Here is a 17,409-nt window from a genome sequence, read left to right as displayed (position 1 = left end):
ATCTGGTAATCCTCTTGAAGGATTTGGAGAGGGCTTCTCAGAAAGCTGAACAATATTCTGTCCTTCCTCATGTCCTCATGTTCTGAATTCTTTTTGCAAGGTTGTAGCAGGATGCACTGCAAGCATGCAGTAATCAAGTCTTTTTTTTTTCTTTCTTTTTTTCAAAAGCAAAAGATTGCTTTTTGTCAATTTTATCTCAGCCTCTTAGATTATATGGGTCACAGTTGTTCCTCTTTTCCTACAACAAATGGGAACAGTTGGGCATTGTAATCTTTCCTCCACACTTTTTGTGTGGAGTTTCCATTACAGACCATACGTATTTCCCTTAGCTGCAACCTGACCTACTTTGTAAATATGGTTTAAAGAACCGTAGGTAGGAAATAGCCTGTTAAAGGCATATATTTGTTAGAACATTCTGGGAAACATTCTAATAAATTATCTACATAAGACAATGTTTCAATGACTGTTACAGTAATCTAGCACTGGAAATAAATTAAATGCCATATTTGTCAACTACAATGGGTTCTTTTAAAAATCCACTACAATTTATAGTACAATGACTAAATCCGTCATATATAGTTAGGTGCAATTTACAATGCAATGTACTAAAGCACAGCCACCCTAATAAAAAACTATATAGATATACAGAAAATGAACAATCCTTTGTCAGGAAAAAAAAAGGAAAGAAACGTCAACAAAGAAAAAACTCTCAGCCTTTCCCTCCTTCAGAATTTTATTCATATTCTTGCAAACTGCACTGCAAAAGTCCAGTTCAACAATGGAAAATTGGAATCTTGAAAACTGACATCGTTAACTGTTGTTAATCAGGACTGACACCATTGAAAATAGTGTAATTGTGTGCGGATGCTGCAGTAGCCAGACCAAAACCTGCAGGAGATTTGCGCAGCTACAGCATGCAGCTCCTTTGGAATTCATATTCTCATGAGAAAGAGTTACCTTTGAGCTTGTGCAGAGATTCTTGTGACATTCTTTCTTTCCTAGTGGAATATGTCTTTTATTTCTCTTCTGCTCAACTGCAGAATAATTTAGAATCTGACTTTTATTCCCTAAAACTATCCTTTAGTATGGAAAAGACCACTTACCTTGAAGAGTAAGAGTCACTGCCAGCTGTGGTGTCTTCCTCAAAACATGGAACTCAGTAGCTGGATTAATGCGAGAAATGCTGTTGTTTCCCTGCACGGCAGCAAAAGAGCATTCCCCTCTTCTCACTGTTGAAAGGTCTCCTGAATGAACATCCTTCCTGCTTACTGTTACCCTGGTGAATAGACAAATACAACTTGAAACGTGCTACAGTGACGCTGCTATGCTGGACCTTCACCCAACAGGCTCAACTTTTCCCTTCTTCTCCAATATTGTCATAAAACACAAGCATCAGGTAGATCAAAATCCATCTATGTTCCATCTTTGACATGGACCAATAAAAAATGACTAAGAAGAATACAAGAAACAAGTCACACAGGGTGCTTCAGGCCCCAGCACATCCTTCCAGCTTCTTGCTATCAGCTGTTTATGGACTTTTCAGGAGGAGGTTAGACATTGATTTATTTCAGCCAGTAGTCAGTTAAATCAAAGAAGCCAAGGTTTTGGTAAAGGAAAACAACCCCCAAATACAGAGCTGCAAATTTTAAAACAGGAGGAAATGTGTTTCTTACCCAGAACAAATGAAGAGTGAGACAGAACAAGCCATGCTAACCCTTGCTGGTTGTAGCAGAACAGAAAGGTAAAATGTCTGCTTCCAAAACCTTTTCTTCCAGGTTCTCTACGTGATGGGCCTGATGGGCTGGCTAAGGTAGCAGACTCCGTATCAGGGATGACTATTACCTTCAAAGGTGCAATTCAGTTCCAGACAAAGCAGGAAAGATTAAGCTTTACTTCCACTCACCAAACTCCAGGCTCTGGATGGAGAACAGTCCTACCTACACATACATTTGTGTCAGTATTTCTGCTCTGATGATTCAAAATAGCTCTGATTTTATTTTCCATAAACCAGCCTTTGACAGTACTCTTAAAGGCTTCCAGTAAAATGCATTATGAAGGTGTCTCTGAGCCTTTTAGCACACGCAGAATGTTTGGAAGTCTGTAGACAGAGAAGTAGGATGGGGACCTTCAGCAAGAATGGGTCTGTACAGAAACCTCAGTGCCACTGAACAGCTAAAGGATTTGTCCAGATCAATGACCTCTTGCCTTTGGTATGAGTTCAGCACTGGTCCTTCTTTGGAAGCTGTTTTTAGGCACGTGAGAAGAAATCTCCCCAGAGACAGGAAATTAAGGTTGGGGCATCTGAGAATCCTTCCTAGCTGCATTCCTTCTGTCACATCTTTTTATTCACTTTGATCCCTTTCTTTTGGTGGTCTGCCAGTTTTTCTACTGGGAAGTGTCTTTTTTATTTTGTGTAGGCTTGCTGCATAACAAAAAGTATGGCTACAGACTCCCAGTGCCTTGAAGAAAAGATTGGGCTGCTGGTTTTAAGATCAGCCTTTGCCCTTGTCAAAACAAGCTATTCTCATTTTACAGTAATCAACACCAAACAAGGTCAATCAGAATCTTTCCACTGACCTTATTAGAAGATAAATCTGGGCCCAAATATCCTGGAGTTTGTTAGCCTGAGCTTTCATCTTCTGCAATACTGCAACAGTGATATTTATTAAAACTTAGCAAAAAGAATTGCTGTTATTAATGTCTGAGGCCAAATATAGTTACATCTCTTTAACACACAGGCACGAAGACATTAATTTACAAGACAGCAGAATAGAATGGTGATACATAAAGCTGGAATTCCAATTAGAAAGACGTATACTGGTTTCTGAATACCCCTACAATGACTGTGACATTTATTTATGGTAAAACAGCCTATCTCCGAGAAAGAGATGTTTATTTTATAATCCCTATTTATAAGATGCTGCTTTTTATGTTCTAGGTAAAACATAGTGGGAGTATTGCTGCTGATGTAAAAGAATGGCTGGCTTCTTTTCTACCATGGTGAAATCTTTCCTACACAAAGAGCAAAGATGACAATTTCAAAACCACTGTGAAGCAGAAGGAAAGGGTGAGCTGCGAAAGAGGAATTACTTACTCTGTGTTTTCCACTTGCCAGCCTAATAGCCAAGCAATTCTCAAACAACAATAACTTTCTGCCTTGCTACTAGTAAGACCCAGAAAATGTTCTTATTTCAGTTTCACAAAGGTGTAATCTGAGGAGGGTGGGATTTGGATGACACTTAGAACATAGCAGGCAGTGGGAAACAGCAAGATTCTCTGCCTGAGAGTTCATTGCTTGAATCCCAAACATCCCTCCAGTGCATGAAGTAAGCGGCCCACCCAAGCTTGCATGGTTCATTTGGGCTAAAGGCATTTGTGAATGACTAGTCTATTTGCTGAAACTGTAAAGGACCAGAACAGAATTGGAGGAAGGGTGAGCAGGCAGCACTAATCCAGCAGCTCTACCACACATACTGTTGACCTTTGTCTTGGACTCTTGGTGTGTCCATCTCCAGTGTGTTAAATGGGTTACATTAAACCTACCTTGCAAGAGTGGACCGAAGGAGTAAGTTGAAGACTGTGAGATGTTCAGAGAAGTAATCTCTTTGCATTATTTTAATCCTTTAAATAAGCAGACAGAAACTTGAGTAGGATTGAGGATCTTGTCTAGCCAGTAATGAGGCAACTAAGTTTGTCAGGAAGCAGGAAAAGGGAAGCTGCTATTTTTCTACAGAGAAGCTCTTTCCCACCTCAAGATAAAAGCAGCAGAAAATGTTTCATTAGGATGGTGCCAGAGGAGGAGAAAAGATGATCTACTTTCTAGAGGAGGAGTCCCTTCCATTACCTGGTGACAACAGGAGAGAGAAGAGCCATTGTCAAACTAAATCATGTACAAGATTATTTTATAATGTTACAAAAACTACATTAGAGACTCCTAACATTCAGGATTGGCTTCCTGCTTTTGGAGCTCAAATTACTTCTCAGACATTACCTAATTACATTTGGCACAATCATCTCATCTTACACGCAGGCAGACACATTAAGTCACATGCTCAGCTTTTATAAACTGCTGATTTCAGCAGTATTGCTGATGTTCTCCAGCTGAGGACAAGTCCATTACCATTTCTTATATGTGAGGAAAACTCATAGCCTTTTCATTGGCATCTTCCATATAGAGAGGAATGGCTAAAATGAAGGTTTCACCTTGTGTAAACACAGATCAACCAGAAGCTTCCAAGCTGCTAAATTAAGATTTCTTTCTGTTTGCGTGTAGTATCAGCTGTCACCACAGGGTGACACAACAGCACAGACAATGAAACTCAGATCACTGAAATGATCTCAAAAGGGCAGTAGATGTAGAGGTTCTCAAAACCCATGGAGGCATGCAAGGAAGTTGTTTTTGTTTAAAAAACAAAGCAAAACAAAACAAAAAAACACAGTGAACATTCAGAACTGAGGTCTGACAGGTCAGACTGAGACCTGATCCTGCTTATCTGGTAGAAGCATTGACACTGATTTTATTGGGCACTAGATCTGTCCTACAGCATTTGGAGATAAGTTGGCCATTGGATTTTAAGAAGGAGGGAAAGAAAATCTGAGACAGGAAAATATATGGCTTTGCTATCAGTAAAAATGCTAGGCTACCACCACCACATACAGAGTGAGAAAAGTGGAAGCACAACAAAACTTTTAAGGCTCACTTTTTATGATGGCTGTAAGTAAAAGAAAATTGTGGTTTTGGTTCTTTTCCTTGAAAAACATTCACCTCTTGTTATGAGATTGAGGAAGGGAACAAAATAAGGTTGTTAATCAATAACATGTTACACATCAGTGGTCACTATACTCACCTGACTCCTGAGTTGGCAGTGTTTTTCCTTATTGCAGCCGAAGGATTAACAGCCTTTCTGGCAAATGGGCCTTCTGGAAGCTTTGACAGGCAGGTAGGCAGCTCATTAAGATCATCAACTTAGAAGGTCATTGATTCCACTACCCAGCAACTGTGACCCACCACAAAATAGATGGTTAAGCCCAAAGAGATTCACAGAGCTCCTGAATTATCACTGTCTCTGAGTTCAGGGGTGCCATTCTACTGTTTTACCCAGCAGAGTAATGGAAAATATATGCTAAAGTAATCAGCAGAAAGCACATCTTCAGGTAAAAACTTGGAAAATGCACCTAAGGATGCCTGTTTTTTTCAAGTGATTTTAATAAGGCAAGAAATTAAGCCATAATCACAGAGTAACTACAAAATAAACTCAGTGGAAAAATAAAACATCCAGATTTCAGAAAATAATTTGAGCAAAAACCAATCATCTTAAAGCTTACAACCTCCGACATTTGGGTTATGTTTTGTAAATAGTAGGTAAAATGAAGAGCAATCAGAGACAATGCTATTTGGATATGACAACTGGTATATCTGTAATGAGGAGATGCTTGCTATACTGTAGGTAATGTTGGAGAAGTGTTTGAAGAAGCCACCTGGCTTGTGATTAGGAACTCAGTCTTCATCCTAAAAAGTTAGGTGAGATTAAAGTTTGGTGGTGAGTCCAAGACATCATACATGAAGGAGCAACAGCGTTGAGCTTTTATTTTCTGTGGCTGACCACGGCCAGCAGAGCACTGTACAGGGCGTGCAAGAGTGGTCAATAGGACTTCCTGAAGTTAATTAATTCCGCAGCCTTCCTTGAGGCAAATCTCAACAGACAGTAGGTTTTCTGCTTGAATCCAGACAGTTGTAGCTGGAAAACACACTCATCTGGCCATTTGATTAAAAGGTAGAGGCCCGTGCACTGAGAGGGGCTACTCTTGTCCGAAACCACTCACTGAAATCCTCTTCTGGCATCTGCACAATACTTTCACGTACAAACTGAAACAGAAAAAGGTTCTTTCCTGAGCAAGTTTTCCTTGATTTTATATGTAAGAGAAAGACATAACATGCGGGAAAAATTGATCATTGTGACAATGGAACAAACATACTGATTTCTGCAAACAGCACAGCGCTTTATATCACCAAAACATTTTAATGCAATTTTCAGAACATCCAGATTTGCTCTAAAATGAATTAAAAGCAAAACTCTACAATCTTCCTTGCCATTTATACCCTGAATCCTTCAAAGTCAATTCTTGTGTTTTTAAACATATGTCTGTCTCCTGCCTGACATAGCACTACATACATTAAAGCAAACTGGAGTTAAATAAAAACTTCATCTGGAATCTGTGTTAGTTTATATTAATTGATGCTCTTCTTGTTCCTAAAATGCTACAGTTTCCTTTATCTATTCCGGTCAGAAGGAATACCAAGGTCTTCCCTCCTCAGTGGCTATTTTTGAAAGATGTATAAATAAGCAGATAGGAGATTCAGCAATGCCTATATCTTTTTCTCTATTAATACTACTCTAACATGTAGGGTCAAATGAAAAGGAAACAGAAGGAAAATAGCAAAGAAATAAATCTAAAAAGAAAAACAAGCAACAGAGACATATTGAACATCAAGATAAGGCTGCCTCTCTGGTTAGCAACAAGATATGCACAAAACAAAATGGCTATTTTCATAAAACATCAAGAAAACGCAGGTAGTCTGATCTCAACACATTGGGTGCTTTGCTCTTGTAAGGCATCATATACTCAGTAAATGAAGATGCACACACACTGTAACCTGCTGCCCCTCTGAGATTACTGTTGTCTTGCAAATGAGAAGAAAGAACTGTAATAAGAACAAAAAACAGAAGGTGGAATCGTTGCCTTTTTTGATCTGGTTAGGCTACGTAGCAGTATACATTCTAAATGTATTCTGGTTTCTTTCTTCTGCCTTTACTTTCTGCAAATCACTTCTACAACTACAAGAGCTGAGCCCAAGTTAAGATCTTGAGAAGCAGATTATTTTGACATGTTGTTGAAGCAAAACAAAGATATCTGCAGAATTCCTGAATCAGTGGCGTAATAGCTCATAGATAAAACTACTGGGAATGACAGGCCTCTTCAAGGCACAAGAAGTGAATGTTTCTTGTCGAGCATCTTAACAATTTATGACAGATTTCACTTTCACTGTGGCAGTAAATAAATCAACGACATAATAATAGAATTATACTGATTAATAATCCAGTGCTTGTCATAACAGCTTTCTCCTGCAGAGTTCAATGTGCCTTTTAAAAGGTTAATAGTACCATCTTCAATAATGAGATCCCAAATGATTTCATCTGGTAACTTCCCACTGCGTGAATTTCACCCATAGGTGTCTGCTTTCCTCAACCTTATCATACAGAGAATCAAGAACTGGACTTGTCTCACCTCCACAGCTGCAGCAATTTCTGGAGAACACAGCTCCCACACCTGTAGATCAGTCAAAGCCTTAAGAAAGGTGTCATGATGAATTTTTAAATCAGGAGTCATGCCAAATTTTTCCAGTTTCTTTAAGATTTTCTTCACGTAATGGTCATTCTTCACAGACTCTGGGAGTCTGGCCAGCAATACAGGAAACCTTTAGCAGAAAGAGGAACAGCAGTAAAAGAGAAGCCCTAGGAACAAATGCTTATCTGATGGATAACTCTAGGTCTGCCTGACACTTCTGCCACTTTGCCACCTCCATGGCTTAAAAAAAAAAGTTATTTGTGGAATGCAATACGCAGTGTAATTCCCATTGAATAATACAAAGGAGCTTTATTTAATAGAACTTGTGCACAATCTCCCTTTACAGGGCATTAAAATAGATGCTTCTTCGTTGTTCGTTTAAATTTTGAATGACGAACTTTGTTATGAAAGCAAATAATAATAAAAAACTAAACAATGTTTCCATTTTTACTAGATATGTCCTCTTCAGCTTTTCCCCATTTATGTTTAGCCTCTACAGATTTTCTAATGCAATCAGTGCCTTCTCTGAAACACTTTCTGATTTTCTTTACTATTCCTTTTCCCCCCGTTAACATCATTCTTCATTATGTGCTGACATAAATCTCACCAATGTGAGCATGCTGTAACACACAGTCTTTACCATTGTATTCTGAATATAGAGAGCCAGAAGGAGAATTACACATTACAATAAAAATAAAACTCTTGTAAAAAGACTTCCATTTTTTTTTAATGTTCTGTGTAAACTCTGCAGTGCTGTTTTGACAGTCCTAAAGACTGATGTTCCAAGCCCTTCCAGACCATGCATGACTGGGGTTTGCTGGCTGAGGATTTGGCAGCACACCAGCAGGAAGTGCTGCCTCCCGACAGTTTAGGATGCACGTTACTGGTACAGCAGGAGAGAGGTGAGGAATTTCTTCCTTAAATCAGTAAAAAGGAAAACATAGCTTCTTGTCTTCAATAGAGCCACTTCTATACTCAGTTGCATACTGCTGGTATGGCTGTTTAGCCAACTCATTACTATCCCAGTTACCAGAACTGTGTCACAAGAAGGTCTTATATAACCCATTCATGCATTAAGATATTTTCTTTGAGAAAGGAAGCTAGGGCCAGTAGGCTCATATCACACTGTTCATATTTTATTTTTATTTTTCTCACTTCTTGAGAGAGAGAAAACAACTAGACTGACAGCATAACATAGTAAAGCATTCCTACTGCGATTCAGCTTTCCTAGCAAGGCAGCGTTTGCAAGAGTATGGGAAAAAACAGCTGTGTTGTAAGTGAAGTAAGTGCTATGGTGAAAGCAATTTCTCTGTCATGACCTAGTGTCTCCACAAGGGGGTTGACCAGCTGTGTCAGAGATTTCACTCTTCGTATACCTCTCTCATGAGCACTTTGCAGGACAGGCAACAGAAAGGTATCCTCATCTAACTATGCTGGCATAGTCAAAGGAAGACAAGCCTCCTTACTATGGAAGTATGATTTTTACATGAAGGAATAGCTGGCTGATAGTACTAGTCTCATATGGGGGAAAAGTGAAAAACTATACTGGTGTAAGTCTCCTTTATACTCATGGAGCTCTGTCCACGTTAAGGCTTTTCGTAGAAGAACTGAGCATATAAAAGCAAACCCACATTCATTCCAGTTTCAGGGCTTATTTACATGTCAGAACTTAAATCTAGTGGACAGCTGGAACATATGTTGGAGAACTAAAATCAGAGTTTTGCTATATAGGCCAAGACTAGGTTTATTCATTAACTCATGACTGATGAGTTCCTGGGCCACCTGCGTTTTGGGCCTGAGATAAGAAATTGGCTTTTCATTACTGCTAGATGTGAAGGACAGAAGGCTTACTAGCAAGGAGAACAAAAGAGGGTAGGCTGAAAAACATGTTCCATGCAGCTTGCACTCTCTGCAATTCCATGTCTTTGCTTTGTGTAGAAAGAGAATTTTTTATTTTTATTTTTTTTTTTTACTAATGACAGCTCTGTGACCATGACCATCTGAGGGTCTCTGTGACTCCTTACCATTTTATTTCATCTTCAACATGTTCTCTTTCAGCTCTCATGTCCAGCTGTCCTAGTCTTTCCATGTCTTTTTTAAAATACTTCAATCGTTTCAAAGCTTGGTATTTTTGAGAGCATCGCTCTTCCTGGCTCCTACAAAAAAAAATAAATAAATTAAAGCCATCCTTGAAAACTTACCACTCCTCTTCACAGTTGATTCGGAGGATACTAAGGAAGGCAGAGAACAACGAATGTGAAGAACACATCGCATGACGAGTCTGTGGACACTAATAAAACTTCCTATTTCTTCTACAAGCATATTAAAAACTGTTTACGTTTTATGTCAACTCTAGGAGGTAAGAAAAACTTCAAAGTCAAAACACTTAAATTGAAATTTTAAATTTTAATTGAAAGCTCCACTTTCTATAAGGTATCCACTACTTAAAAACAAACAAACAAAATAAACAGTAATGGTTCACAATGATTTAGGGTAAAATTGTCCTTTCATACTGAAGAATACTATCGGAATGATTAGTTCCTTAGGCAGTCACAACAGCTGTTCAGGGAAGAAAGTAAGAACCCAGCTCCAAAGAAGGAAATCTCTGGGGCAAAAAAAATCTAACTACAAAATGGAACAAAAGATTGGAAAGAAGAAGGAAGAGAAAAGGGGAAAGAAAACTGTGCCTATAACATCCTGCAGAACAGCCACGTAGGGAAGGATTTCAGGCCTGTTGCTTATTGAGAAAAAAAACAATTTGCATAACTATCACCCAGAAACATTCATCTGTGAAAGGAAAAGGAAGACAGATTTCAGCTGGTCAACAAAGGAGAAATGTCACTGATCTGGGAAAAGGCATTGAGAGAGGACATTGCGACTGTTACTACGAGAATAGTCAAAGTAATGATGAAGAACAATACAGTGATCTCTGAAATGAAATTACAAGATAGCCATGCAGACTATATGTGAACTGAATTTATTATTCTCTCTTTGGGTCTAAAGGACTATGATATTCAAAGTAAATATATACAACGTATTTATCAGAACTATGTTCCACAAGAGTCATTCAGAAATATCCCAAAACACTGCCATAAGTTCTTAACCTGTAGTATATTTTTTGTATGTGGACAGTCATGAAGTTTTCTAGACCATGCCTTTATTCTTATTTTTATGTAAATCAGTAGATGCATTTTAAAACATCTGAAGACAAGTCCTAAATCTGGTGAGAAGCAAGGTGCAGGGTCCTTTAAGGCTATACAAAAAAGAGTCTCTTTTTACCTCTCAAGGCTCTCTAGGGTGTCATGTAAACAACAAGCTGCTTTTTCAAGTATTTCTGCAAACTTTTGCCTCGTATCAGCCCGCAAATTAGATTTTCTTTTAATGAAAGAGCTGATATGGCAGCTGCAAGTAAAACAACAAAAAACTTGGAATTAACATCTTGTGGTAACCATCTTGTGACAAGCATCTGTGTTGCTTACAACATACAGCAATGTGAATGCACGTCAATTTTGAGATCTCATTCACAGTAAAATCCAAATTTAGTATCTACAGTTTTTAATTCATGAAATTTACAAAATAATTTGATTAAAATTATAATCTATATTAAATTCTGATTGTTTCCAACTTTCCTGCCAGTCACTTTCTTCCAGGAAAGTCTTTTTGCACTGCATTGAAATGTACTAACTGTGCTGCAAGTTTTTACTGGCTTGCTCCGGCCTCACTATAATAAAATGCTCTCTGACATTTGCATGCCAAACTTTTTCCACACGTTGAGCTGAGTTTATACAGCATATAACGTCCTTCAAAAACAGATTTGTAAACTCATCCCTGCCTTCTGGGCCTCTGATTCCTTAATATTATTCTCTCTTGCTCTTTAATGAATGGCATGTTTACTCTGTAATCCTTCTGAGCCACTAACAGCAAACTGTAAGACAAGTTTTAAAATAGTGTACAGTATGGCTTCTCCAGAATGTGAGACATCCTACAGGTGCTGATAAAACACTCTTAATATGACAGACTTGCTGGAGTTCCTTGCTATCCAGGTACAAAGTTTACAATTAATTTTTCTCTTGATCTCTACTCCAAGGAAAAAAAAATGCTTCAGCAAAGTCTAATTATAAGAATAGTTTGTTGTGTTGGTCTTACAGCTATAGAAACCACCACAGAAGTGAGTAATGAAGGAACACACCTAGTGTAAGTTTATTCTGCCATCCATGCCAAGAAGTGTTAGTATCATTTGAATTCACTGAACACTGAATTCAGCTGTTCTGAAAAAAAATGCTTAAGCTCTGTCCTGGTGAGTTGCTTCTCCTAGTCATTCAGAAACACATTGAGTAACATACCTCTGCAGTCCAGTCTTCTCAACCATATCTTCTTGTTCAGGGACATCTTTTGACACGTCGCCATGTGGTATCTGGATCAGCTTCTGCAGGGCTGATAAAAAAAATAATCTGTAAAAACATGCTAACTCAACAGTGCATTCATTCTTCTCCTTGCAGAGAGGATGTCACATACATTGGCCCAAATGAAACATCCTCAGAGACCTAATATTTAGTACTTTAAAAAATTTATGTTTCTTTAAAAAATACAGACTTTTAAAAGAGGTTTCAAGATAGGTAACCAAATACAAAGGCACCCAAATCATTAATCCCTTTTGAAAGCAAAAACTTTGTTCTTTTGAGCTGTGAAAAACAACAAAACAAAACAAACAAAACCAAAACCAAACAGCCATCAAGTAGGAGATAACAGATTATTATTATTATTATTATTTACATTAGATGCTTATAAAAATAGTACATTAGAAAACTGGAAGATTTGAACAAAATACACAGAAATTCAATCTTCAGTTCCTGTATTGTGCTGTTAGTATTCTATTGGCATAATTGTCAAGTCTTCTGAATTTTTGAGCCTACAGCATCACTTTGCCCTTCTTCTTTCAAATGTCAAATGGAATTTAATACGTTTAAAACCAACAGGTATCCAGTTACATCTTTGCGTCTCCTTATCGTCATCTGCTAAAACTTAAGACCTCAAGTAGTCCTGGTCAATTGGCTATACGTTCCAGACTATCCACCTCTGAGCAGATCTCTCTCACTAACAATGGTCTCTACTCTTTCTGCCTTCCACTGTAATGTGAATGTTTATATTCTCCTCTCTCAAACACCTGGAAAGCCAATTTAACTCACTGTTTTCCTTAAAATTGACATCTTTATTTTCCTGTCCACTGCTGTTTCATTCCTGCTTTTATGCCAGCCCCCGGGAAAGACACTGAGATGGCCATCTTCTGTGCATTATTCCCTCCAAACACCCTTATTAAAAATCCCAGTGTTAGCTGTCAAATTCTAAGTCATCCTTTGAGGTGCTTGGTATGTCCCACATGGTAGTAAGTGGTATTGTATTGAGCATTCAGCACCTTGAAGTTGCAATCCTCAACTTCAAAAGGTCATTTTTCTGTATTTTTGTGAAGCACCACATATACTGTAATAGAAAATGACTGCTGAACGTTAACTGTATTAAATATCAGCAAAAACTACTTCCACTTGTTAAAAGTACAGATTTGAATATTATACTGTGAATTTATAAATGTAAGACATGGATGCTAGAAATTGTTGGACACCAGCTAATGGACTAAAATTTTAAGAAACATGCTTATAATACAGATCCTATATTAGCTGTGGCCAAGGTAAGTTTCAAGAGTGCCACACTCCTAGCCAAACTCAAAGCTCTACCATTGACTAGTTTAAATGATGGCTCCCCTGTGACTCTTACTAGTCAGTGTGTAAGCCTCTAAGATGCTGGCTATACCACTGAACCTCCTAGAGCTCTAGAACTGAGAAGCAGTTTGAATATTAAGGTTGACTCCCATGGGGTTGGAGCCTCTGCTCAAAATTGAGCTTAGGCTGCATACAGATCTCATCTGTTCTGTTCTTGGCACGTATTGCCAAAGCCCTTCTAAAAAGAATCCAATTATCTTTTCTATTCATGGTTACCATACAGGCAGATGGAATAGGTGGATATCTGAAACCCATCTATGCTGCTGATAATGTCTGTCTGGGGGAGAAGAGCTGTTCTAAGGAGTGGCTGCAATTGGTGTTTTCTCCAAGATGAGCCGAGTTGTCTCAAGCCAGTCCTGATAGCAGCCCAGTTGGCAGATTTTGGAGAGAGAGAACAGGAAGCAAAGCACAGCTAATACCACAGAGATATAGGTCCTCTTTTTGACTATCAACAGAAACAGAGGGCCTCAAGGAAGTGGTCACGGTATCAAGCCTGATGGGGTTCAAGAAGAGTTTGGACAATGCTCTCAGAAATAGGGCTTGATTTCTGGGTGATCCCGTGTGGAGACAGGAGTTGGACTTGATGATATTTGGATACCTTCCAACTCAGGATAGCCTACAACTCTATGAATATCTCCGTGCCCTCCATTTTATAGTATTAGAATCTGTTCCAATTACCAAGTTAGGAAAACTGGGGAAATGAATACTCCAGCTTGTCCATATTCATAATATTTTTGAAATATTAACCTCCATAGCTGTGAGCTAGGCAGACATTAATTAGAAATATGAAAAACAGCAGAGACTGTAGTAATTTCACTAGACTGCATTTGCAGCAATTGGTGTTATGATCTCCAGCTCTCCCACAGACAAGCTGTATGAGTTCGGCAATCCTCCTTGATTTCTACATCTTAAACATCTGTGAAACGGGGTACAAATATATACCTATTATGTAGGGATGTAACACTGATTAAACCATTGAAAAGACATTGATCAACCCTAAAGAAAAGGCCAAAATACAGGTGCAAGCTTTATAATTAAGAACCTTTGCACAAACATGCATATATCCTCTTTCAAAAGTTTTTGCCTGAGAATTCAAAGCCAAACTGCTGGCTGAAAAGCTTTGGAGCTACAATCCAGCTTAGAGCTTGGGGCTAAGACCTCTCAGATACAGGTCTCGTTTTAATTTTCAATGTGAAGAAAACTTATGTTGTGAACTGATTTGCATATATGTATATTTTTGCAGTAGCCACAAAAAATTAGGTTTACATTTCATACATTTAGATCACATATTATCTGTTTACACAAAAAGATTTTCAGATGTGGCAAAGGAAACAAGCTTAGAACACTAATCTGCTTTGTAAAACCTTTGACTGATTAGATCGGGACAGAATGATAAATGAGCCAACCTCAGAAGTGACCTGTTGCTATACCACAGCTGCAAGCGCTGAAGCTTTCACATTTTCCTTTGTCAACACGATGTAACATTTAAACTTTTGGACTAGTACAGGTCCTCACTCTGCCAACAGCTTTGAAAAATCAAACTTGTATAAGCAGACATTCGACAGCAGCAGTACTAAAACCACAGCATCTAAATTAATGGAAAGCCTTTTGTCCAACTGCATTTTGAATTTTTTCCTTAACATAAGTATTTCTCTAAGAGGCACACTCAGGTGTAACTACTAGTTAGCTGCCTACTACAGAATCTTCCCCACTTTTAATATGTGCTTACATGTGGGTACATGAATTGTATGTACTCTTAAAATTTTGTCTTTATGAGTTACATGAAGTTTTGTGAATTCTAGGTATAAGGCTACTGACTTGTAATCTATTTCTGATTTGTCCCTGTGCTTTTCTGGTCTTGACTTAGGAGGAAGAGAAAAGACTGAAGATTACCTAGTTTTGTACTAAAATGCATTGCAGAGCTGGCAGATAAACTATTCTGTCAGGTCTATCAAGCACAGGTAATCACTAATGGATGAGTAAGAGGAGTACAGAGTAACAAATACCTAAGTTAAACAGACATGTATTTAGTGGATCAGTTGTTTAAACCACAGAACGGTTTTGCTGTTTTTACCTCCTGTTGAATATTATAGATGTGGATGACAGTCTGATCATAAAACTGCTACAACTAACTACTAATTAAAACTCTTACTTAATATTCACATGGGACTACACTGTGTTTAAACCAATTTGCTAACGGTGAGGGCGTAAGGAACTCTGTACAAGTCTCCCTAAGTCTGAAGAGAAATACACTTGTACATCTAGCAGTGTCTTTGAACTAAGTACTCCCTAGTAATGCTGAGAGCAAATCTATTCGATATTGGCAGTCAAGAAAAGAAACTTACAGGGAAAAAGATGATGTTGTTCTTTAGTTTGCACTGACTCACTCATAACATCAGACAAACCTCCATTCACGTTGACATTGTCTTCAGAGCAAAGCACAAGGGAATTTACACTACCATGAGGGGTTTGACCATGAGAAGACTGACTACTAAGCTGAGAGATGACTGGAGTAGATATCTTGTTTGTCTTCCTGCTAAGTGGACAGTGTCATGCTTTCCGCATGTATTTCTGTACACAGAAAAAAAGAATAGAAAGGATTTTCAACATCAAATGTCAACAGCAAAGTTTGTTTCAAATTTCTGTAGCAAATTTGACAAGAATCATATTTCCATAACTAATCACAGCAGAAGGTCTTTCTAGCCTTCCCGTAACCTCAAAGATTTTTCTTCAGTGACTTCAACAAAGCAGTGATTTCTTGGATCAGTCCTCCTTTAATTTATTATCTTTCTTTGATATTCCTCTGCTGAAGTAACACTGAAGCAGCGGAGAAGGTTGGTAATAGAGCAACTTTCTCATGTCCATGGAGGAATAGGTCAAAATGGTTTGATAAATGTTTGGGTCTCCTCCCTACACCCAATAACCTGGCAAATACTGTGTCAGGAATGCAGATCTGAAAGCAGATTGAATTCTGCAGGTTTGGTAATCGGAACACCATGCATTATAAAGCAAGTACCCCTGGAGAAACCCAATAATTCCACTAGAAGTTTCAAACCAAATATGAAAAGCAGTGTTCAAGTAATAATTAGTGTAAGTGACAGAGAGGAAATTATCATTAAGTCAGGAAAGTTATTTCAGAAAAATAATCCCAGCAATATGGATGCTAAAAGACACACAAGGGTTGACACGCACTTTGTTTTCCTCTGCTCATGTTCATTTGGACCTGACTTTAGAGAACAGATAAGACTATATGGAAAAGTCAGAAAGCCCTCTATTTAGAAACACCCCTGTTAATTCTGTGACTTGCTGACTTTGCTAACAGTGAAAAGAATATTTGCATAAAAACACAATTTTTGTCTTTTAGAAGTTTTACAACTCTTGCTGCTTATTCCCCAACAGCAATCTTCATCTTCCATTAAATCATTTTTGTTATTATGTCAGGAGGGTACAAGCTGCAAGTGCTGACAAATAACAAGAGCAAACAGCCTGCATGTAACAACAGCTCATACTTCTAAGAGTGCCTCACCTGGGGCTTTAAAAGCCTTTTACAAAACTTCTTTAAATTTGCCTTACAGGGGGCAAAGCAAGGAACTAAAATCTTAGGCAAACTGCTGAATATCAAAATGTAAGATGTGCTAGAGTGGAAAATATCAGAATCCACTGTTTCCTTACTGAGCTCTTCTAGTTATGCTCCTAAGCCAAACTCATTCCCACTTTATTTCCATCCATTCACTTTAGCAGTTCCAAAAAAAAAAAAAAACCAAAAGAAAAGTCTTGCTGTGGTTTCAGAAAGATGGACTATCATAGTAAAACAGTTACCAAGTGTTAGAGATCATTTGTAGTGTTTATAATGATGTTTGCCTTACCAGATTACCATCCTCTAGGATAATAACTTTATTTATCTTTTAAAAGGCTTTCATCTGAATTGCTTTTCTCCTTTCCTCGGCTTTGCTTTGAATGTGCCAAGTGAATCCTGCTTTCTTTAAATAGGAATTTAGTTTGAATTTGTTTCAAATTGATCTTTACATTCTGCGTAAAAAGGCAACCAAACATATTGTGACTAGAACTTACTGGGACAAGGTCTTCCAGGATACTCGTCTGAAATCCCCGGGTGCTCAACTCATAAAGAAAAGGGGGCAAGTGCAAGCCAAAGGCTACATAAGTTTTAACAAAATATTTAATTACTCCCACATTGGTAATTATCTCTAAGGCCAAGCCACAGTTTCAATCTGCAGAATAGCTACATGTTGCTTTTGCTATTACCTAGCATCAAACTGTTATTCATCAA

General features: G+C 38.1%; 2 protein-coding genes across 2 annotated transcripts in view; both read right to left on the bottom strand.

The window, feature by feature from the left end:
* TMEM233 (transmembrane protein 233) overlaps positions 1-3,952 on the bottom strand; it is a 31,928-nt gene extending 27,976 nt beyond the window's left edge. The window contains exon 1 of the mRNA XM_040576568.1: positions 1,104-3,952. The gene's annotated coding sequence lies outside the window, so the exon portion shown is untranslated. The remainder of the gene's footprint in view (positions 1-1,103) is intronic.
* A 1,609-nt stretch (positions 3,953-5,561) lies between these two features.
* Positions 5,562-17,409, bottom strand: part of CCDC60 (coiled-coil domain containing 60) — a 46,752-nt gene continuing 34,904 nt past the window's right edge. Inside the window, 6 exon segments of the mRNA XM_040577570.1 lie at positions 5,562-5,866; positions 7,288-7,477; positions 9,372-9,503; positions 10,627-10,749; positions 11,691-11,781; positions 15,467-15,692. Coding sequence (XP_040433504.1) covers positions 5,768-5,866; positions 7,288-7,477; positions 9,372-9,503; positions 10,627-10,749; positions 11,691-11,781; positions 15,467-15,692 — 861 coding nt within the window. The 3' untranslated portion in view covers positions 5,562-5,767.

This window comes from Cygnus olor, chromosome 17, assembly GCF_009769625.2.
Source record: "Cygnus olor isolate bCygOlo1 chromosome 17, bCygOlo1.pri.v2, whole genome shotgun sequence".
In the NCBI taxonomy this organism is placed as follows: Eukaryota; Metazoa; Chordata; class Aves; order Anseriformes; family Anatidae; genus Cygnus; species Cygnus olor.
Note: the sequence above shows the minus strand (reverse complement) of the source record. Positions and strands in the feature narration are given on the sequence as shown.